The 23,115-nt window shown below is 35.4% G+C and overlaps 1 protein-coding gene across 2 annotated transcripts; it reads left to right on the forward strand.

Annotated features, from left to right (window-relative positions):
- Positions 1-1,017: 1,017 nt before the first annotated feature.
- Positions 1,018-18,276, forward strand: LOC306873038 (sodium/potassium-transporting ATPase subunit beta-233-like). 2 transcript variants are annotated; one of them, XM_079422038.1, is made up of 7 exons: positions 1,018-1,112; positions 2,009-2,027; positions 12,181-12,309; positions 14,484-14,639; positions 15,136-15,320; positions 16,662-16,745; positions 16,847-18,276. In XM_079422038.1, exons 1-7 carry the CDS (start codon positions 1,086-1,088, stop codon positions 17,108-17,110), a joined length of 864 nt encoding a protein of 287 aa, XP_079278164.1. In that variant the 5' UTR covers positions 1,018-1,085; the 3' UTR covers positions 17,111-18,276. The 2 variants fall into 2 exon arrangements, with proteins under 2 accessions (XP_079278164.1, XP_079278163.1); XM_079422037.1 differs by lacking the exons at positions 1,018-1,112; positions 2,009-2,027 and adding an exon at positions 10,006-10,410.
- Positions 18,277-23,115: the final 4,839 nt, after the last annotated feature.

Raw genomic sequence — 23,115 nt, forward strand, 5'->3', positions numbered from 1 at the left:
CCACAATGCATTCTCAATGATATAATGGAGTTCCTACATTCTAATACAATATTTAAATAATATAGCTACTCATCATCAATGACTTCTAGTAAGTCTTTATATAGTATGGCCATTTATGATTTACTTGTTATTCGTTATGTTTAATTAGCTCAACATATTAGTCTATATTAAGCCTAGGCTAGCCTATCTTAACCTAATATACCTACCAATATTTTAACCTAACCCCTACCTAAAAAAATAAAATAAACTCCTTGCTGAGCAAATTTTGTAATGCCTATGGAGAAAATAAATGGAAAATATACAATTGCAGGAAAACTGATCTGACCTGAAATCTCATTTAAGTCAGTTTAGCTTTTGGAGAAGTAACTGGTCATAGTAAGATCCCTCATGTAATCCAGGGTTCCCACGTGCTTTAATATGTGGACTACCTGTAATAATAGTAGTGCTTTGAAACTATATATATTTTACCTGTAACTGAGCCAAAGGCAGTTTAAGAAGTAGTTGGCCACTGTTGTCCATGTGAGGTCAAATAGGTACAATTAAATGATCTCCATTTCAGCTTTTTGTTGCCTTGTTAACGTGACTTGGTAACATCATCTCGTGCTTTCAAGGTCAAGCCTTAAATTGCTGCAGTGGCAGTTCCAACTCATCTCAGTGACATTTGACACTCTGTTCCATTCTCTTCTCTGTCTCCCTCTGTCTTTTTTCCACACTGATGCATTAGATTAGAGATACAGAAATACAATTCTTTCTCAGCATATTTGAAATATATGTTGCTGTACGTAAAGTATCCTGTCATGTTAATATGCTGAAGTCACAGGTTGACTGGCACCAAAAATAGCATGGCAATCTGCATGCAAAAGTGTGTGTGTGCCGCCACCATAAGGTAGACCTGCTTAGCCCACCTGGTTTCCCCGTGCTTTTTTTCCATGTTGTAGCTAGGAGCCGTGCACGTGTTTGCATGTGTGAGTTTGGTGGGGGTGCGAGGGGGATGGTGCATGAGACAGGAAGAGCTATAGAGAGCGCTGTTCTCTAAAGGACGAATGCAGACACAGCAATTAATGCAGTGTGAAGGACACTAGAAAATGCCACTCGATCTCACAGCACTAAAGGCAAGAGACCACCTTATCCTGAAGAACCTGAGCTAATATATTCTGATTCAAAATGCAGACACATCTATAAAATAAGAGCAAGTGTGAATGAGAAGTAACAGAAACAGGGAGCCATATGCTGGATATGAATAAATTAGCTTACCCTTGTCCATGTCACTGGGGACAAGAGCTTATGTGAACTTCATTATTTTGGGATTATTTTATGACTCATGCAAATTTAACTTGATTGCAAACTCCCTTCATGATATTGCCTATGTGCTCTTTAAAGTGACAGATCACATCAAATTGAAAAGTAATTTACAGTATGTTGTTCCAGACCTTGCATGAAACACAAAAGTAGATATTATTTAGCACAATGTCCAAGCTGCTTTTTTTCTGTACAATGATAGTGAATAGAGACCAGGGAAATGATGCTAAAAATATAATTTTTTCATTCAGCAGCAGAAAATGAGTCATACAGGTTTGTAACAAAATGAGGGCGAGTAAATGATGACAGAACTTTTATTTTTAGGTGAACTGTCCCTTTAATATATAAATAGCTGGAAGATATTGTCGTGCACAAGTTTATCTCAATGTCACTGTGAGGAAATAAAGTGTTCCTCTATTACAGGAGTCCTTTGTGGTTTCAAGTACATACACAATTGTTCTGAAGAGGAAGAACTGGTTTGCTTTGTCATAGTGATTTTAAAGCTGTTGTAAACATGTTTTGACAATCCATTGTTTAAATAAGTTCCAGAATGCACACTGTATCAAATGAAGACCTGCATTGAGAAAAAGCATGCATAGTCAAGTTAAATGCTGAATACAAATTTGCACTTTTTTTTCCTTCCTTCATGCCTCAATGACCCTGCACATGACATACCACTGGAGGGTGCCACAAACTTTTCCCCCTGCAGGCTGAGGTGAATGGAAAGGGTGAGTTCCCAGATGTTTTCAATCTAGGTGAGCATTTTGGGTACACAGTTCCTCAAAAGGTACAATACAGCCATGTCAAATGATCTAAAGAAATTTAAGGTATATTTAATCATTACAATGCTTATTACACAATTAAAAATTGAGAAAAAGTTTTAAATTTAAATAAATTGGAGAAATTAATTTACTCTCTTTAATGAACACGGGATATCGCAGGCAGAAATGTATACATTCTGCCTTTGAACTACGATCAGGCAAATTCATCTTAGTATGCAATCACTAGTAGAACAGTAGTTCTGCCAGGACCACTATTGTCAAAGATGATTGACAATTAGCATACACTTTAGATTGGTGGTATGGTTTTGTTCAGGCAAAAACTCCCTGTCCATCCACGCAGCCTAGCATGGATAAGAGCAGGGAAAGCAGTGATAACACCCTTAGGGTAAACAGAACAGAACCAAATGTAGCAGATATGATTAATGTTCTTAATGTCAAGTTAATGTAACAACATAATTCAAGATAATGAGGTCTTATTCAGTAAGGAATATCAAAAGGCCAAGTCCTGGCGGTGGACGAAAGAAGGAGCTGGGGAAGGAGGAGAGTAATTAGCTCCTGAGCAGAGCTGCTGAATAATCCTGAGTGGACTTTATGCTGTAATAGGCGATGTATTCCTGTAGGTAGACGTGGATCAGCTGATGCAAGCTTGACTGACGTGACCTGTCAGAAATAATGCTACGCTTGATTTCTCAAACTTTTTGTCCCTAAGGTCTGTCTATCCTTAACAATAATCAAAGGCCCCTTGACTTTCCCAGTTGTTTTTACTGAATCTGGATAAATTTATTGTCTACCTTATAAAATATTTATATATCATAACTAGAACAGATACATTCACTATAAAAAATAAAAAAAATCCCATGGAGTTGAACAATTTCTACACATTTATATGACTCTTTCAGGTTAAATAAAAGCTACACATACAGTATAATGCTTGCTCTTCAAAACAGTGGGAACCCTGGTCCTTCAAAGAGAAAAAAAAATTTCAAACTTATTTTAATGTTTGTTTTATTTTAAATCATCTCAAGTCATCTTGAGGCCCCCTGATTGAGAATCACTGTGGTGGAGCCTGTAAATCTGTTGCCTTTTCAGTGGGGTTAAATTAATGTATATCTGAAGGAAACTGACACTCTTTGGAAACGTTTTGATGGTATTTTCTTTATCTTAAAGGAATAGTTCACACAAAATTTTAAATTCTGTCATTAATTACTCGCCCTCCTGTCGTTCCAAACCTGTAAGACCTTTGTTCATCTTCAGAACACAAATTAAGATATATTCTGAGAGCGTTCTGACTCAAGGAACAGAAAGACACCAAGAATAGTCCATGAGACATCAGTGGTTCAATCTTAATTGAATTTTATGAAGCTACGAGGATACGAGGATTTTGTGCGTAAAAAACTAAAATAACACCTTTATTCAACTATTCTTAGGTCTTACGGGTTTGCAACAACACGAGGGTGAGTAATTAATGACAGAATTCTCATTTTTGGGTGAAATATCCCTTTAATAAAGCACTGTAACCTCTGTATTTGTTCAGGTTAATTACTTGTTTTGTTCAGACTAATTATAACATCCTATAACATCCTGAACAGTAAAATGTAAATACAGTTCGCATAAAAGTTTTGACAACAATGAAGAACCTCACATTTGAGATTAATAAATGATTATGTGTGACATAACCAATTATTAATCTCAAATGTGAGTTTTTTTCATTTAATACACCTTTTTGTTGTCAAACATGTTATTATGTGAACCTTATTTTGATTTTTTACGGTCATTTTACAGTTCAGGATGTTACAAGAAACATTGGTGTTGTTTCAAAAGAATGTTGCTACCCAAACAACATGTACTTCTATTCTAATGTCAAATTTTTCAGAAACAATTTTTCAAATGACGATTCTAAGAATTATGGGGTTTTTTACCACAAGAATGAATACAAGTCTACGAGGGATAGTGTGTTCAGACTATACTGATGTTTAACAACATAGCAGTTGGTCAGCTGACAAAACATTTTTCCAAAAGACTTTTAATAATAAAACAGATTTGAAAGTTACATGTGATCTATGACCTTTATACAGCACACGCCATTAAGACTGTAAATCTATCCCTCATTTTCATCCATGTAAAAATCACTATGGCGTCTACCCTGACTAAGGTCTATTCCCACTGAAGATACTGATGTCAGTCAGATCTCTCATTTACAAATAATTACTCTGGTATCATAAATTTGCTGTAGCGGTAGAGTGATGATGTGATGATGCAGTGACTAGAAACCACCAGCAGATGACAAGAGCGTGAGCAGGAGCGTTGCAGGAATCCTTTAAGACAAGGTCACCTTAACATACAGTACACACACCCTGCTAGTGAGGTCACTCAACTAGAAAATATATAAATCCTCTTGACTGTTTTCAGCCCATACCTGCTCAATAGAGGCCTGGAGGAGAACAAAACGAAAGTGTTGCAGTAGTCATGTGCTATGATGAGACATAAATTCATCATATGACTGACAACTCAGCAGTTTTGTGAGAAAGATATTTATAGCACATTATTGTTTTTATTGAAGATAAAAAAAAATGGTTGTAGAAGTTTTTACTGTGATGCTGTATGCAATCAGAACTGTCAATTACGAACTGACCTTTTGGAAAATGTATATAATACCTGCTGTCACATTCTGTCTTGTTAGTATTTAAACCTTATTTTCCCACAAACTTTCCAAGGAATTGCAGACAGATATTCCCAGAAGAGAAGTGCTTCAGTCAATAATGAGGCTTAGCTGAAAATTGGCAGGCCGCAACAGTAAATACTCCAACAATGCTACCTGGTAGGGGACTGATGTGTAGCGGTGTCCTTGACGGCAACGGATGTTCTATTATCTCTAAAATCATGCAGGAAATGTTGCTTAAACACATGCTAATACTGCTTGACTCAGCTTTACGGTATATACAAACCGCTTCTGTACACCACAAACCTCTCTATCTAAGAATCTGTCATGAAAACAGCTCTTGTGGGTGGACTGTACAAAGGTCATATATGAATGTCCGCTTTAAACCTAAACGCTTTTTTCTTCGGTACAGATTTTTTTTAATAATCTAAATAACATACAGTATTTCTATCATATAGACCATTTTGAGGGATGTAAACAATGATAATTTAATATGCAACGGTTCTAACTTTCCAGTTTTACCATTTAAACCACTTCCGAGAATCCAAATGTCCACATTTTGATAAAAAAACAAGTTATGACAGCGTGTTAACTTTAGTCACGACTGAATTGCCTCCTGTTACCGTTTTGACGATAAGCAGGAAATGTTCATGGGTCAATAACATCACTGCATTGAAATGGTCTATTGCTCATATCTACCATTTTGTTTCAATCTGGAGGTCAAGGAAAAAATAGGCATTGAAAAAACAGTTTAAAGGAATAGTTCACCCCAAAAAATTCAACTTTCCTGAAAATTTTTTTACTCTCAGGCCATCCAAGATATAGGTGAGTTTGTTTCTTCATCGGATCAGATTTGGAGAAATTTAGCATTACATCACTTGTTCACCAATGGATCCTCTGCAGTGAATGGGTGCCGTCAGAATGAGAGTCCAAACAGCTGATAAAAACATTACACTAATCCACAAATAATTGACATGACCCAAGTCCATCAAGTCAAGTCAAGTCACCTGTATTTATATAGCGCTTTTAACCATGTAAATTTGTGTCAAAGCAACTGCACAATATCCAAAAAAAAAAGGAAATAGTGTGTCAATAGTGTAAAATAAAAAAAATTGCAATCAGGTCGACGATATCGCTGGAAATGAATTGTCCCCAACTAAGCAAGCCAGAGGCGACAGCGGCAAGGAACCAAAACTCCATCAGAGACAGAATGGAGAAAAAACCTTGGGAGAAACCAGGCTCAGTCGGGGGCCAGTTCTCCTCTGGCCAAACAAACCAGCAGTTCAATTCCAACTGCAGCAAAGTCAGATTGTAAGGTCTCAACTGGTTCCTGTGGTCATTTGGTAATTCTGTATGTTGTCTAAGCGTTGGCATCCTCCGAAATCAATTAATGTCTTATGAAGTGAAAAGCTACTTGTTTGTAATAAATCCGTCAAGACGTTTTTATCTTCAAGTCTTTGCTTCTGGCTAAAATACCAGTCCTCTATCAATAATATTGCTGTCTCCAGTGAAAAGTTGTCTTGTCAGGAGAGAAAAATGCACAGATCAAGTACTGCTTGCAAGCGAAAACAGTCCTAAACAGTTATAAACACATATGTTAGTAGAATTCGATCAGCTGTTTGATCTCTCATTCTGACGGCACCCGTTTACTGCAGAGGATAAATTGGTGACGTAATGCTAAATTTCTCCAAATTAAACTCATCTACATCTTGGATGGCCTGAAGGTGGGTGAAGTTCCACAAATTTAAAATTTTGGCTGAATTATTCTTTTAAAAAGGTCTTGCACATTCTGAAAAACTAAGAAATACAAAAGAAGTATCCATTAGTCTGTCCTGTTAACCCAGATGGAGTTTAACAACCAAAAGACACCTTAGTGTGCATGCATATCGTACATTAACAAAAATGCTATCTCCATATTGATCCACTAAGTATAACTCATTTCTATATTAAAGTTTTAGCAACGACCACTGCTGTATGTAGACACAGCTTGAAACAATGTGGTCATGGAGTGGAATCTTGTTATATTTAGCCTATGGTGACTGACTGGATGGGAAAAGCAGCAAAAAGCATCTGTCTGAAGTGTTGTGATGAGTCTCTTGCAGCTCTCTTGGTGCTCCTGTAAATTCCAAACCCGTCGCACGTAGATAGCGTTGAGCTAGTTGCCATGGCAACAGAGACAGTAACTCAGCAAGTGTCTTCTGAGGTGACAGATGAGACTTATTATTTGATGGAGAGACAAACCTGCTTCATTCTCTAAAAAAAAGATGTTTCATGTTTAGGGTCCTTGAAGATGCTTCAAGGTGTTTGGAAGACAAAAACACCTTCAAGCAGGACATGGCTTAGTGTGAAATAATGGAATAGAAGTGCACTCATCACGCTTTCAAATTTGGCGCAAGCACTAATAGTCTTCCTTTTTAAGGATAATACGCAAGAAAGGATGTGGTTGATGCCCCAGGAGTATTATATAACAAAGATAATCTATGTAAGGGATCACTTACAGTCAAGTTGGTCATTATGGCAAAAAAACTAAACCCAGACAGGATGATCAGTAAATTGTCTGAGATTGTATTCTAATAATGGCCAGCTGACTGTACATTATCCCACATATTATATGGCAACTTACAAATTAAATAAATAGATGAACATGAAATATTGACTTTAGTAGAAATTATGAAAACTTTATTTTATTTTATTATTATTATGACCACATAATTCGGTACTTGACCAATCGGAATCAAGTATTCTAGAGTTTAATGGAGTATTTAAAAATTTTAAATTAGTTAAAAAATTACTTATCCACAGGATATTCGATATGTAGATGAGTTAATTTCTTCGGTGGAACAGATTTGGAGAAATGTAACATTACATCACTTGCTCACCAATGTCTATCTATAATATTTCTTTCTCTGATGAAAAGGTTGTCTGGCCTGAATCAGGAGAGAAATATGCACAGATTAAGCGCTGCTTATCAGTTTGGACTACAAGTGAACTCCAAAATAGTTCTAAACAAATATGTCTATGGATTTTGATATGAGAGGACATCAGGGGAGGAAGTGTCTTTTTCATTGAAGGAACGTTATAATGTTCCTTTAACAATACATTTTAACCAAAGAAAAAAAAGTGTCCCTAAAAAATTACCACCAGAATCCATGTGCATCGTTTTTACTACAGCAGCTGAATTAGCTTGTTTCTTCCTCATTTATTTAAACATTACCATACTTAGGCTACCAATAAATCTGTACCATCCATATTAAACTTCACATTCCTCCATCATCTTTGCTGAGTAATATAAAAAGCTATATCACCTGGAACATCAGCAGAGGAAGTCAGTGTTTGGTGTGACGATGTCTTATCTTCTGATCTACAACTCTTTGTTGGGACACCAGCCAGAAAAGACTTTCTGTCCTTTTTCTTTTATATATATACAACTCTTACAGTATTTCTATTTTTAATGAGATTATTTCAGGATATGAGTAAAGTAGATCAATGTCAGGCCTACATTAACGATCCATACTAGATGAAGGACAGAGAAAATATGTGAGGTTAAAATGTAGGCCTATATATATGCCTACTGTATATGCTCATTTGCCTAAATAAAAGCACATCTTATATTAATCATTATAATATTAATTCAGATTTCCTTTTCTGTACATATGACTCTCAGATTTAGAATGTGGACTTTTGGTGTCAACTGTAAATCAGACTGTGTCTTATGTGTTTCACATTAGAGAGAACAAAGTCTGTATCTGTGTGTGGTCGGGAATATCAGCCATAAATTCTCATTATGTGGACTGTCAGAGAATGATTTAGTGCTTAGTGTCTCCTTATGAACTCACCTTGAGTTTGACAAATGTGATCTTGAAAATTCAGTTTTTGACATTTTTGACATTGACGGCTCTGCCTCTTTTGTATTTGTGATTCAGTCTACACTCTGTATACATGTAAACACTGTTCCAAGGTGGTTCAGTGCTTGGTCAAGGGTGCATGTGTGGGTGGGTGGGTGTGTTCATGCACCTCTGTGCACTCGTGCGGGTGTAGCAATCAATATCACTTCACTTCTAGAAACTTCTATGCCTTTTCTTCCTATTTTCTTATCTTTTCAAATCATGCTTCATTTCATATTCCTACACTTCTGTATGCACGTGTGTTTTTACGGTGTTGTTGCAGTGCTCTAAACATACAGTGGAGTTATAGTTAAAAAACTAAAAATTAATGTGATCTGTGATGCTTGAAACTATGCCTCTTTAAGATGAATCGATTGATGTATTACGCAATTGTAAGTCGTGTTGTATAAAAGCATCTGCTAGACTAAATGTATAAATGTAAATCTAAGTCTCCAGAATTCCTTAGTGTTTGACATGTCTGTCTTTTGAATATCAGCAGCACTCATGGTGCATGAACAAGCTTGTGTAAAATCTTATGATTTTGTTTTCCAGCATGATTTCAGAATGATACAAAGATCATCTTGTGCTTCAATGAAACTAAAAATATCTGACCTTTCTTACAAAGGAATTCATTGTGATGGTCAACAAAATTCAAATGTTCTCATACTAGCTCAAAAATAGCGCCTATTCATAAGTGAAGTGAGGTGTGGTCAAGTATGGTGCAGACACTCAGAGCAGTGGGCAGCCAATGCTGCAGCACCCGGGGAGCAGTTGGGGGTTTGGTGCCTTGCTCAAGGGTCTCATCTCAGTCGTGGTATTGAAGGTGGAGAGATTGCTGGTTATTCACTCCCCCCACGACCATTCGTGAGACTCAAACCCAAGACCTTTGGGTTACAAGTCCGACTCTCTATCCATTAGGCCCCGACTGCCCCCATCTTACGTCATTTTCCACTCCACTTTTTTTCTCAAACATTTTTGTCCACGTAGTTTACATTTGTCTGCATACTTATTATTTTTTATTGTTCATTCCAGATAATTTACAAGTAGAGGTGTTTAAGTAAAAGCCTGCAGTAATAGGATATAATTGCACGTTTTGTACCATTTTGAAATTAATCAGCATAGAAGAAAACCATGTTGAAACTTACAAGTAGAAATGACAGAAACTGTTATTATGACAAGTTTAATAGATAATAGAAACAAGACGTTATGACATAGTGATGAAAACATTTTCCAGTGTAAAGAGGCCTATGTTCATCCATCTGCATGCACTTTCTAAATATAACTGACTGAAAATCCTAAAAACAGTGCCGTCGGGCATCCTAGATCCATTTCCCTACTTCTTGCGTCATGCGTTTTTACATCACTCCCTTCAACCTGTCCCATTCTTACAGCGGCTTCTACGTCTTTCTACGCAACCCTATTGTAAAGTGATTCCCACCCCAATTTCGTGAGCTGCACGACTGTGTTACGTGATTGGAGGTTCTGTCTCTGATTTGCGCTGGGTGGCGGTGGGCGGGACCCAGGCGCTCCGCTGGATATATTACGCGGGGCACCTTGGAGAGACCGGGTACGGCTCGATGTCACGGTGAGCTTAGTGCTCCAGGAAGGGGTGTTGTGTTCTAAAGGAGGCAAGAAAGGAGACACGAGGGGAATTCGCTGCCCAAGGAGATAAACAAAACTTTACAGTACACCATGCCCGCTCAAAATAAAGATGATGGAGGATGGAAGAAGTTTGTATGGAATTCGGAGAAGAAGGAATTTCTGGGACGCACCGGTGGTAGTTGGTGTAAGTATAACCTATAGATGTCCTATCGACAGTATCGCTCGATTTCAGCACGCTGGACAGCGCTGTGATGCCTGTCATCGCCGTTTCTATAGCAGCAGGTACAGATAGACTGACTGCCAGTCTGGTCACGATGCAACCTGTGTGATTTGACTTTGCAGCAAACGTCTCGCGGACTTTCATACATCCATATACATGCTCAACGCACGACTTGCGGAGTTAACAGATGTCTTATGGCAGTTCAAAGCATTTTTATAGAAGTAGGCTTATTTGTCGCTGTTCTCTGTATCCCACCTGTTTCGTTGAGACCACTCAGTCTTTAGGCACGCTTTATGTGTTTTCGATTTTCTTCCTAAATATGAATGTAAATGAATGCATAACGAACGCTGTGCGTGAAATAGATGCTAATAGAGGAGCAAAAGGTCAACAAAGGACAGCTTCAGATTATTGATCAGTTCGATTTTTGCTGCTCGTTGCTAAAATGAAATTTAATAAAATGATTTTCCTCCTCGGAAATAAATAAATAATCAAATAACGAGAAGGTAAAAGGCTTGTGTTTGATAAAAAGCTGCTTGTTTCATGTCTGTGCTTGCCATGAAATCAATCAGCATGTCATGTAATTAGCATACTTGTCATTATTAACGTGATACACGTGGAAAGGGTTAAAAATGCATCATTGTTCAAGGTGACTCAAGGTGAAAGGCCTAGTCTTTTGGGTCTGACTGATTCATCTAAGGTTGCACTGAATATTGACATCATGTTTTTGAGGCAGCAACAGTTTCTAATTGATGCCTTCGATTTTACAAAAGTAGCCTGGCTAATGTCTAAAGTTAGCTCTGTTGTCTTGCAAAAGAATTGAATCTGCTTTCCAGTTCGTATAATTTCATCTCAAAGCATCTATTGAATGTGTCTAGCCAGTCGAGTGTGGACATAAAATCCATGAAGGAGCTATTAAGTGTAAAGTTCCTGATGATGGGTGTCCAAAATGAGTCGTGTGCTTGCAATCCATCTCCTGAGATTTCTGATGGCCATTACATCATCTAATACGTTGACATTCACTGGGCTTTAGTCCCAGTGACCCTCTGACATTGCTTTATGCACTACTAGAAACCACACAGTAACTGAAATATAGTTTAGCACTGTAATGATTTCATTGGAACTAATTCGAATGTGCATCATCTGAACAGGCTGTCTGTGAATTATTATGGGATAAAGTGAACAGACTGGTTTGACTGGTTGGGAAAGAACATAAGATATGACCTTACTGGTTTCACTGCACTGTGATGCCCCTACACATTGTTTATGTTTGAGACATTAAGATTACTCATTATGTCCTGTAATGCTGGCACCTCTATATTTTCTGGGGACAGACTGAGGACATTTGTATTGCTGGTATGGTGTCAGCAGATTCACCTCTTTGATGTAGCATCAGTGGGCTTCCTGGGATCAGATTGTTCCAAGTAGTCATTTCCAATAATACTCTTTCTTTTATGTATCAGTTCTATAAATATAGGTTGTATATGTATAAATAAGACTATAGTTCCAGTAAACATTTTGTGATTATTTGAATTGACTTTTCTCAGAGGAAAAAGCACACTTGCTTTACAGCATCAAATTTTCAACCATCAGTTCAAATATGAAATGATCATAAACAAAAAGAATGTCTTTTACAAAAAACTATCATCATTAAATGCAATTACAGCATCAGAGTTGTTACTCAAAATGTCTCCACATACTCAAATATGCCCTGTCTCTCTCTTTCTCTCTCCACAGCTAAAATCATCCTCTTCTATCTCATCTTTTATGGCTTCCTGGCTGGGATCTTTATCGGCACCATCCAGATTCTCCTCCTCACCCTGAGCGATTACAAACCCACCTGGCAGGACAGAGTAGCTCCTCCAGGTAACAGCTCTATTGCAGTGGCTGTCCTGTCTTTTATGTCTTTTTGTATCATTTATTGTGAGTGTAAAGTGAAGTAATAACAAGGGCTTTGTGAAGTCCTAGGGGTTTATGATAGAACTGCAGGGGTGAAATTACAAACAAAGTTAAATAAAATAATTGATCAAATAAATAATATTATGACAAAAATTTTGTGAAACATTTGAAAAACATCAACATGACACTTTTCTAATTTTGTATTATAAAAAAAAATGGTCTTTTTTGTTTTAATTTATTACACCTTTTAGAAGACTTTATGAAATAATTTGAAGGGCTTTATTTCTTTCCTACAGTGTAAAAATATTTTTTTAAAATTGTTAATAAAACAAAGATTATTGGAGTATCATTTAAGAGTATCATCAAGATTATAATCTATAATTAAAAAAAATAAAATAAAATAATAATAAAGGACTAAAATTACAACCAGACAACATCAAAATATGACTCTGCTCACTTTTGTAATACATAATTGGTCTTTATACTTTTTTGAAGACTTCATGAAATAATTTGACGGACTTTATTTCTTTCCTAAACTAAAAAAAATATAAGGAAATACCATTTTAGTCTTTCTACTTCAAAATATCATGTTTAATTCAACACATTACTTGCTCTTTCTTTGAAAATAATTGTGAAATTTACTAGCAAATTCAGAGTGAAAATTGTATCTACACCATATTTTTTTCTATAGTGTTTTCTGTTGAATCAGGGAGTTTTGAGTCATTTTAAACATTTAAAAGGTCAGTTTTTTAGTTAAAACCTAGCAAAACTATAACATGCTACTTGCTATTGCTAGTCAATGGCAGTGATATTAGGCAAAATGGACATTTTTATGCAAGAGAACATTTTATTGAACAAAAATATGTATATGTGTACACATGAGTCAGTATGTTGATTCATTTTCCTGGTAGAGAATATTTTAAAAGCCACAAAAAAAAAAAAAATTGTTTTCAAAATATATATATGCACACGTGAGTCAATATTTTGATTCATTTTCCTGGTAGAGAATTTTTTAAAAGTCTCAAAAAATAATTTTGTTTTCATGGGGTTTGAAAGGTTAGCACATTAGCCTACTTAAGGTCATAGATTTCGGTAACCAATCTGGTTCCCTGATGAGGGCTTGGACTCTCTGTTCCTCTTGCAGTTTAAAATGAGGTTTGAAGGATTGGATCAATCTGATAAACATTTGGTGGGTTCAAGGACCAGATCAAGGGCTAAGAGAGCGCTGGGCTCTTGGGAATTGATAATCTGACCATTTTACATCACAGCTGATATATTTCACAGATTTTCTTGGTAGAACAGAAGGCATGGTGTGAGGTTGAGGGGAAACAGACTGGCTGTGACAGACACCTTTCAGACAAATACAAAACACACTTTGAAGAGAATCTGATGCCTCTTTTCTTAGCTAGGCTTATTTAGGGAAACTGATCATGAATGATCCAAAGCATGCATTGCAAAGGCATTTATTCTCTTTCTAGCTCTAACAATCACAACATATTCCTTTATGATTTATTTGCATCTTTGAATCATTGCGAGACCAGGAGCGTTCAAGCTTTGTGTACTGAAAACTGTTTTCAGGATGCTTTCTTTCACATGTGATTCTTTAACAAAAGATGCAATCTGATTTTGTTTACAATGAAGAACCACTTTAGTTATCAAACAGATTCTTGAGATAGGCATCGTCCTTTTGTCTGATGCATTTGAATCTCACCTAAATCTCACTTCTAAAATGAAATAATGGTTGCACTATTTTGCTTATTCCTTGCTTATTGTGCTTATAATTGTACATTTAAGCTTTTTTAAGGTTTTAGACTTGAAAAAATAATGTAAAGTTATTTGCCAAACAAATTCTCGAGGGAATCATTCAACGTTTTGGAGAGGTTAAACAGCTGAGGTTAAGCAATATTAGATGTGAAATTATGAATTTCCCCCAGAATTGCACAGTGATTGCTTATATTCCAAAGAACAATTAGGGACAGACTGAGACATTTAAAGACTTAATACATATGAGTCAAATGAGAGTCCAAAGATTTACTGTCTGACAAATATGTCTTTCCAAAAATGCAAAGCAATTCATTGAAATATATCTGAAGTCCTTGTATTTGTGTGTTTTTTTTTTCTTCTTTTTTATCTGTGCACAGGGCTCACTCTCTACCCACGTTCAGACAAGGCTGAGCTGATCTTCAGTCCGCACGATGATGATACTTACAGGGCATACACCAAAGCCATGAAAGAATTCCTAGATTCCTATGACGTGGAAAAACAGGGGGACATGATGAAGTTTGAGGACTGTGGAGGTACCAGATTACACATTTGTTTTCTGTTACTTAAGTCCCAAATGAATATGGATGTGCTCTCAGCAAGATCAGTGTTTTCATTAGCCTACAAAATGTAATACTTACAAGCAAAACACTAAAACATATGAATTATTCCACGTACTGTTTGTATACTTATATATATGAAGAGTTTATTTGCGTAAAAAAAGAGAACCGTTTTTTTTATGCTATCATGTTTTTATTGTGTTTTATTGTGTTAGTTAGCTAGTATTTTTTAGTAATTTTGTACATAATCAAAATAACCCAACTGCAGTTTGATTGAAGTTAATTGGAATCCACAATGAAAAAACATGATTTTTGAAAATCGTTAAAAATGAACTCTTCATATATTATCTCTTTTTCACATCCCTTTCAGAAAATGTAAATTCTATATAACTTTAAGAATGTAGAATCACACACACAAACACACACACAGTGTATATATATATATATATATAAAAAAAAATGTTCTTGACAGTTCAACCTGGGGAATACAAGAACAGAGGTGATCTAGAGAGTGACATGGGTGTCAGGAAGGCATGCCAGTTTCCGAAGATTTTGCTAGGACCCTGTTCTGGCATTGATGATCGTAATTTTGGATTCTCAGAAGGGAAACCCTGCTTGATTGTCAAGCTCAACAGGATTGTGAACTTCAGACCTAAGGTTTGTTAAATACATACAACAATAGTCACAAAATGATCTTTGCATTTTGTTTCGGAAAACCTTTTGCCCCATACATTTCTGTAGACAATGAATTAATTGACTAACGGTTCATTTTTATATTGCATAATTTCACAATAATTTCTTGTGTTTACAGTATTATGTAAACGCTTACATAAGAACATAAACACATACTATTTTGCTATTCCATATCAACTGACCTGTTTTATTTTTTGTGGTTACATCAAGTATTACATTATTTCATTCATTCATTCAATTTTTCTTATAAGATTATAATGTGTATTTAATAAAAATAAAAATAATTAAATATTCTACGATAACAGCAATAATGATACAATTCATTATTATTGTTCATTATTTACAAAATATGACAAATTATTTTATCATTATTAATTTATTGATCATTCTATTTAATAATCATAACAATAATTTAATAATTCTATTTAATAATCATAACAAGCTTTTTTGCTGAATCCTTGATCCTTAAAGAAAACCGAATAGAAATAGTATCGAGCAAGCAAGTGTTAGAGGCCTTTTTGCTTTTGTTAACTGTATAAAAAATAAAAAGTAAACAAATAGATAGAATACAAAAAGATTAGAAAAGCTAGTGTTAGTATTTTTTTAAGAATAGAATTAAAATAGAGAGTGCTAGAGTTATAGGGTCAAATAAAGATGGAAAATGTGTTTTTAGCCGATTCTTGAAGATGACTAAGCACTCGGCTGCTCGGATTGAGTTGTGCAGGTCACTCCACCAGCAGGGAACATTTCATTTAAAAGTCTGTGAAAGTGATTTTGTGCCTCTTTGCAGCGTTCACTTGCAGAACGTAAGCTTCTAGAGAGCAAAGCCAGTGGTGGTTTTGTAGGCAACATTAATGCCTTGAATTTTAAGCGAGCAGCCATTGGTAGCCAGTGCAAGTTGCTAAATGTTTATTAGTTACAATATATTACAAATTATTTTATTATTAATCATCGATTGATCATTTTATTTAACAATAATAATGATGATGATAATAACACTAGTAGTAGGATTAGTTGTTGTTGTTTATTATTTTAACATTTTTCTAACAAAGTATATATATGTATATACAGTATATAAATATTTTCAAAATATAGGCGTGTCTTTATATATACATAATAAATATACACAGTACACATATATTATGTAAACAAAAACTTTTATTTTGGATGCGATTAATCGCAATTGATCATTTGACAGCACTAAAATATATATGTGTGTATATATACACATATATATACAATAACCTGTATCATGTTGCATGCAAGTCTAATTTGTTTTTATTAAATTATTTCTTTTTCTTTTAGCCACCAACGTCAAATGAAAGCATTCCAGAGGATGCACAGCACAAAGTCCAGTCCAACGTGATTCCTCTCCATTGCACAAACAAGGTGAGCGATCATTTCACTGCTTCACTGAATACTTTTATTACTCTGTAAGATGTTTCTAACTGGCAGCACGTATTCTCTGGTCTTCTCTGAAACACACGCAGAAAGAAGAGGATGCAGGTAAGCTCGGCGAAGTGAAGTACTACGGTATCAGCGAAGGCTTTCCCCTTCAGTATTACCCCTACTACGGGAAGCGCCTGCACTCTCACTACCTGCAGCCCCTGGTGGCTGTCCAGTTCGTCAACATTACCCTGAACACAGAGATCCGCGTGGAGTGCAAAGTGTTCGGGGAAAATATTTATTACAGCGACAAGGATCGCTTCCAGGGACGATTCGATGTTAAAATCGGTGTCATGACCAACTCATGACCTCTGAACAGAGTACCTCCACTCTCTCCCTATTTAAAGGCTAACTAAGGCCCCTCTTCTGACCTGAGATACAAAGGCACCAGAGAGAAGTTTCTCACCGGTCTTCCACAGTGTTTAACCGAGGGGATGTTTTTTGAATGTACAAGTGTCTCATGTCAGAAAGAGGCCATTTTAGTTTAGGAGAGATTCATTTAAAAAAAAAAAGAAAGAAAATCGAAGAAATAATTATTTAAAAACACTAGTCTAAAACAACATACCATCTTACACATGTGGGAGCTAACATTGTCTGTACTCTTTACTTCAAGCTTTCTGCTTTCAGTCTAGGGTTAGAATGTAAACGCCTGGAGGATTAGCCATAGCATAAAATATTTATTCTATTACCGAATGAGAAGTGTCCACGATCAAAGGGGCATGTTGTTTTACTGTAAATTACATTTCCTCTACCGATGTAGCCAGCACTGTTTTGTCCCTCTTGTATTGTATTGCTGCCTCGTGTGATTTCCCTATATTTAGAAAGTGCACAGTAGTTGCATATGTAGGTTGTTTCGAGCCACGCCATGTGTGTGATTCAGCTTCATTTGTCAAACGTGCCTACATATATGTATAGTTATTTAATGGAAATACACTGGCCTCTTAACATTGCCTTTCGGGGGTATTGATGTTCTATCTTTGCATCTTTTAGGTGTATTAGGTGGGTAATGAACCTTTTTTCCCAAAAATCACTACAATGCAGGGAGAGGATTGTACTTCTCTATTAATGATTCGTTTTCACAGAATGTAGATGTTGCCTTTGGTTTTATGGTGTCATTCACGTGTGGAGGGAACCGCTACTTTAGCTTTGACATTTTTTTTTTTTTTTTACAACTTTGCTTTCTTCCTTGTCGTTCTTCTTCTTATTGAAGACGTCACACGTCAAAATTCCAATATTTATTAAGTGGTGACCTTAAATATTCTGTTCTTGCACATGCTCATGTTCTGCAGAAACTCGTCATGAATGTTAATAATGCCAAAGCCATTAAGATTATTCTAGATTTGATCAGAAGTAATGCAATACCCTGTCCATCGGGATGTTTTGTAGGTGTGTGCAGTGTCAAACATCCCACAAGCTCTCATGTTGAAACTGAACTGGAAAAGACTAACCAAAATAAAGCTGAGACTCTAAAGTTGTGCTGTTTTTATTCTATACATCTTCTAAGGTACTGTTTTAATGAACGGTAAGTATTTTTTGAGATTTCACATTCTCTTTACAAGACATAACCATAAGTAAATGAGCGGTTTTTGTTAAGGCTAGCATTACTATTGCTCATAATTAGGGTTAGGGATGTGAACTAACACTCACAACACGTTTACTGCTACGATGCTAAAATATCTAATTAAACTGGCAAACTAAGATCACGGAGGGAGTTTTGCACATGAACCATTAAAAATCTTTAAAGAACAGTATTTAATCTTTTACAATCTCTTTTACACTGTATAATCAACACTTATTAGTTAATTAAACATTCTACATGTACATTACTATTAGAAAGTGTATGGTCAGTAAGATTATTATTAGTAGTAGTATATATTAGTGTGTGCTCCTGGACCACAAAACCAGTGTCAATTTTTTGAAATTGAGATTTATACATTAACTGAAAGCTGAATAAATAAGCTTTCCATTGATGTATGGTTTAGGACAATATTTGGCTGAGATGCAACTATTTACAACGCCTTTAAAATTGTCCAAATGTTCTTAGCAAAGCATATTACTAATCAAAAATTACGTTTTGATATATTTACGGTAGGAAATGTACAAAATATCTCCATGGAACATGATCTTTACTTAATATCCTTATGATTTTTGGCATAAAAGAAAAATTTATAATTTTGACCCATTCAATGTATTTTTGGCTACTGCTACAAATATACCCCAGAGACTTAATACTGGTTTCGTGGTCCAGGGTCACATATATTATAGGCATGTATCTGGTGCTAGTAGTATCTAGTATATTAGTATATAAATACATTAATATATATTTTAGTATATATTTCTATATTATTATTATTATTATTACTAATACTATTATTCTTGCAATATTACTGCTATTATTTTTTTATTTGAAAAAAAAAATTATACTTTTAATCAGCAATAAAATTAATACTTTTAATCAGCAGGATAAATGGATCAAATTGAAGTAAAGACATTATAAATGTTACAAAAGTTTTCTTTTTCAAATCATTCTTTTGAACTTTCTGTTCATCAAAGAATCTGAAAATGTATCACAGTTTCTGAAAAGAATCTGAAAAATGCATCAGTTTCCACAAAAATATTAAGTATATTGTATATTAAGTATATTGATAATAGGAAATGGTTCCTGAGCACCAAATCAGCACATTACAATGATTTTTGAAGGATCAAATTTAGTTTTACCATCACAGGGGTAAATGACATTTAAAAATATATTTAAAAAAAAAAAAATAATGCATCTGTTTTTACTGTATTTTTCATCAAATAAATGCAGCCTTGGTGAGCATAAGACACTTCTTTCTATACATATACACATATAACTAACAGGATATACAATAAACAAACACAATATTGTTAAGTTAAATGATTACAAAAAGGTCTTTGCATATAAAGATGTGCACAGGAGGATTATAAGTCTATTTATCCACACTGTGGATAAACATTTTAATCACGATATGTATTTGGCAGACACTCCAGCCGATGACATTAAAAGTTAAAGTGCAGACAGAAAAGAGCAAAAGAGAGAATCCAAATGATACTGAAGACGGCTCTCATCTGGCCCCTGCTGGGATGAGATACTGAACAGACTCCTGGCAAGATATTCTCAAAATTTCCTTTTTATTTGAATTTTAGGTGAACACCTAGGAATTGGAAGTCATTCTACCTGCTCTGTCATCGTATCACTGGCTGATCTTTGATGGTGATTAACTAATGTCGGCCTTGATGAATTAAATACTATGTGCTTTTGCACCCAAGAGGATCTGTGCGCGCCAAGCAGAGCCACCTGATCTCCTCAGATGTGTGAGTGATGTCAACACGAGTCTCACAGTGAGAAAATACTTCAGAATATGATGCGTTTGTGTGCGAGAGAGAAAATAGTAGAGAATATGAATGGTAATTACACAGCTTTTAAGTGCTTTTCATTAATTAAATGGCCCTTAAGGACCAGATAGCAATCATCATCACAAAGATATGTCACAGTTGATTCACGTGCTTGATTGAAGCACTTCTTTGAGTGGCAATCCAGCACGCTAGAAATAATGCTTCAATCATTTATTTTGCATTAATAAAACACTTTCTAAAAGCTGCATTGTATTGACAGAGGAAATATGTACTATCATTTGTCAAAATAATGCATAAATAACACAAGGATGGAATTTTAACCATTTTGCAAGATATCACAACAATCTACTTGAGATATCTCACAGATTTGATCTTTGTTCTTTGTGTGTTCTGATTTTTACTTGGACAGCTAGAGGAAATAACAGTAGTGTTGCGTTTCCTCCCATTGTACGCTAAGTGTTTGACAATGGATTTAGAGTCCAATAAAAGTTTTTTGTATCCTTCTCCAGCCTCAGTACTGGTACTTTACTCCACAAATAGAGTATGGTGTACTTTGGTGTCCAATCGGATTAAAGCATTGATCAAATAAAAGTTTATCAGTGACTACAAACTAACATTTGGTCCCAAATATAGCTTGACTTGCAATACATATAATATATATACATATATATATATATATATATATATATATATAATACATTTGTAATTTGGTTTATTGTTAAAATAATGTAATCTAATCAAACGAAATATTGCAAGCTCATCAAAAATAATACAAAATAAAAAAGCTCATTTAATTTTAGTTTGAATTTGGCAATCCTTCCACTGATTAAATAGTTTGTAGTCAAATATAATCATACATTTGGGATGCAGATCTGAAGGCACCTATATGTCCATAGAGAAACATCTCTGTGTGGGAGAGATGCATTTGTTGATTTATGATGGCAGTTATTAGCCCGAATAAGCACCAGGTGTATGTTTACTGTTATTTTTGCACACTTCTTCACCCTTTGGAACAATATACACACACACACACAATATTAATTCTAAAGAATAGCCTATAGATGCTATGCATTTATTCACTCTTATTTATTTATTTGTTTGTTTGTGATAATTAGATGCCAACTAATAAATCAAATATTTGAGTTTCAAGTCTGCTTTTTAAAGGGATGTTCTGACATAGCAACAAATTCTGTATGTTTATAAAGAAGGACTCTCAACCCTCTGTCTGCTGAAATCTGACCATTGACTGGTGTATCTGATTGAAATGACCACCTCCATACACTCAAATATCCTTTTCCTCTCCTTCCTTTGGTTATTATTTATTTATATGTATATAGGGTAACACTTTATTTTACAGTGTCATAATACAGAGTAATTACCTAATTAAGTACTTAGTAGTAGCCATTGTACTTACATGAAACACAATGTATTTACCATGTAACTAAGTTATGGAACAGCCTGAAATTACAGTTTTTAAATATAGCTGCAAGCAGCAATTACGGGGCGAAGCACTCCAATGGCAAAATGAGGAGCTAAGCATAGCATGGAGCATCAGACCAAATGCAACAATGAGCAGTAAAAGCAATTTTAGGATGATTTCAATTGAAATGGCTGAAAAATCATAAAAACAACCTCTAGTAATATGATTAAATGGCTTGTCACTTTTGACTAACAGGTGGCGCTGCAATCAAATCATTTTGGTGTGCTCTGTGTGAGGTTACAATGGCACACACAAAGTTTGTTGTCATTATGTCAAAGCTTTGCAGAGATAAAGCCTCAGAGTCATTTTGGCACCATGCCTAAAATTTGTAGTGGCGCTGTACGAAAATGGTTTTGTCTGTCGACACGAAATCCATACATTTTTGTCAGCACGGTCTGAAGATGATCTGACTCAATTTTGGTCAAATTCGGACAAACGGTTGAGGAGGAGTTCGAAAAAGTAGGTTTTCAACATAAATCCAAATGGCAGACAGGAAGTTTGGCTGATTATGGCAACATTGGTATCACTGTTCTCAGCATGACCCAAGGAATCTATTAATACCAGTCTCATTACAATAGGCAAATTTTACAGAGAGCTATTAGCATTTATTTGAAATTTCATTATAACTTTTGACCACAAGGTGGCACTGTCTCTAAGCTTTTTGAGTACTTTCAGGTCATGGTCTCGATGGTACATACAAAGTTCCGTAATGGTACACCAATGCATTCGTAATATATAGCATTTTATATCATAATAATCTAGTCAATGGCAATTTCATGTTTTGTTCAATTATAGCGCCGCCAAGAGGCAAAATCCCACCAATTTTTTTATGTGTGCTTAGAGTGTGCCCATACATGTGTCAAATTTGGTGAAAATATCTCATTTTGTTTTGGAGTTATAGACATATTTGTATACGAGTAGATGAAAAATGACTGACTGACAACTTTGTTTTCATTTTTGTGCCACTTACTATCAACATTTTGTCAATTGGGTATTTACATAGAGCTGGCACGCTATGTTTTCGAATTTCCTACGGTGATTTCGTGTCGATCGGCGTAACAGTTTCTAAGATATTGACCATATAAAGTTTCATAACGATACGTCAATGTGTTCGTAAAATATAGCATTTTACTACAAAATTCAAAATGGGCGATGGACAAAATGGCTGACATGGGAACTGACTCGGCATGATGTACCGAATCTAAAGAGACCAGTTTTGTGATTTTTGGCCAAACCATTCACAAGTTATAAGCAAAAATATGCATTTTTCATATCTCCTGACCACTAGGTGGCACAGTGCCGAAACACTGCAGGTAGCCTCAGGTCATGCTTGTTATAACACACCAAGTTTGGTCTATATATGCCAAACCGTTGCATAGATATAGCCTCAGATCCATTTTTGCCAACATGGTCTGTAGATGAGCTGAGCCAATTTTGGTGAAAATCGGACAAACT

The sequence above is a fragment of the Barbus barbus genome (assembly GCF_936440315.1).
Source record: "Barbus barbus genome assembly, chromosome: 7".
Lineage (NCBI taxonomy): Eukaryota > Metazoa > Chordata > Actinopteri > Cypriniformes > Cyprinidae > Barbus > Barbus barbus.

Coding starts and splice junctions, on each gene's coding strand:
- LOC306873038 (XM_079422037.1), top strand. CDS start 10,317: ATGCCCGCTCAAAATAAAGATGATGGAGGATGGAAGAAGTTTGTATGG. Junction 10,411..12,180: donor ACGCACCGGTGGTAGTTGGT/GTAAGTATAACC, acceptor CTCTCTCCACAG/CTAAAATCATCCTCTTCTAT. Junction 14,640..15,135: donor GAAGTTTGAGGACTGTGGAG/GTACCAGATTAC, acceptor TGTTCTTGACAG/TTCAACCTGGGGAATACAAG.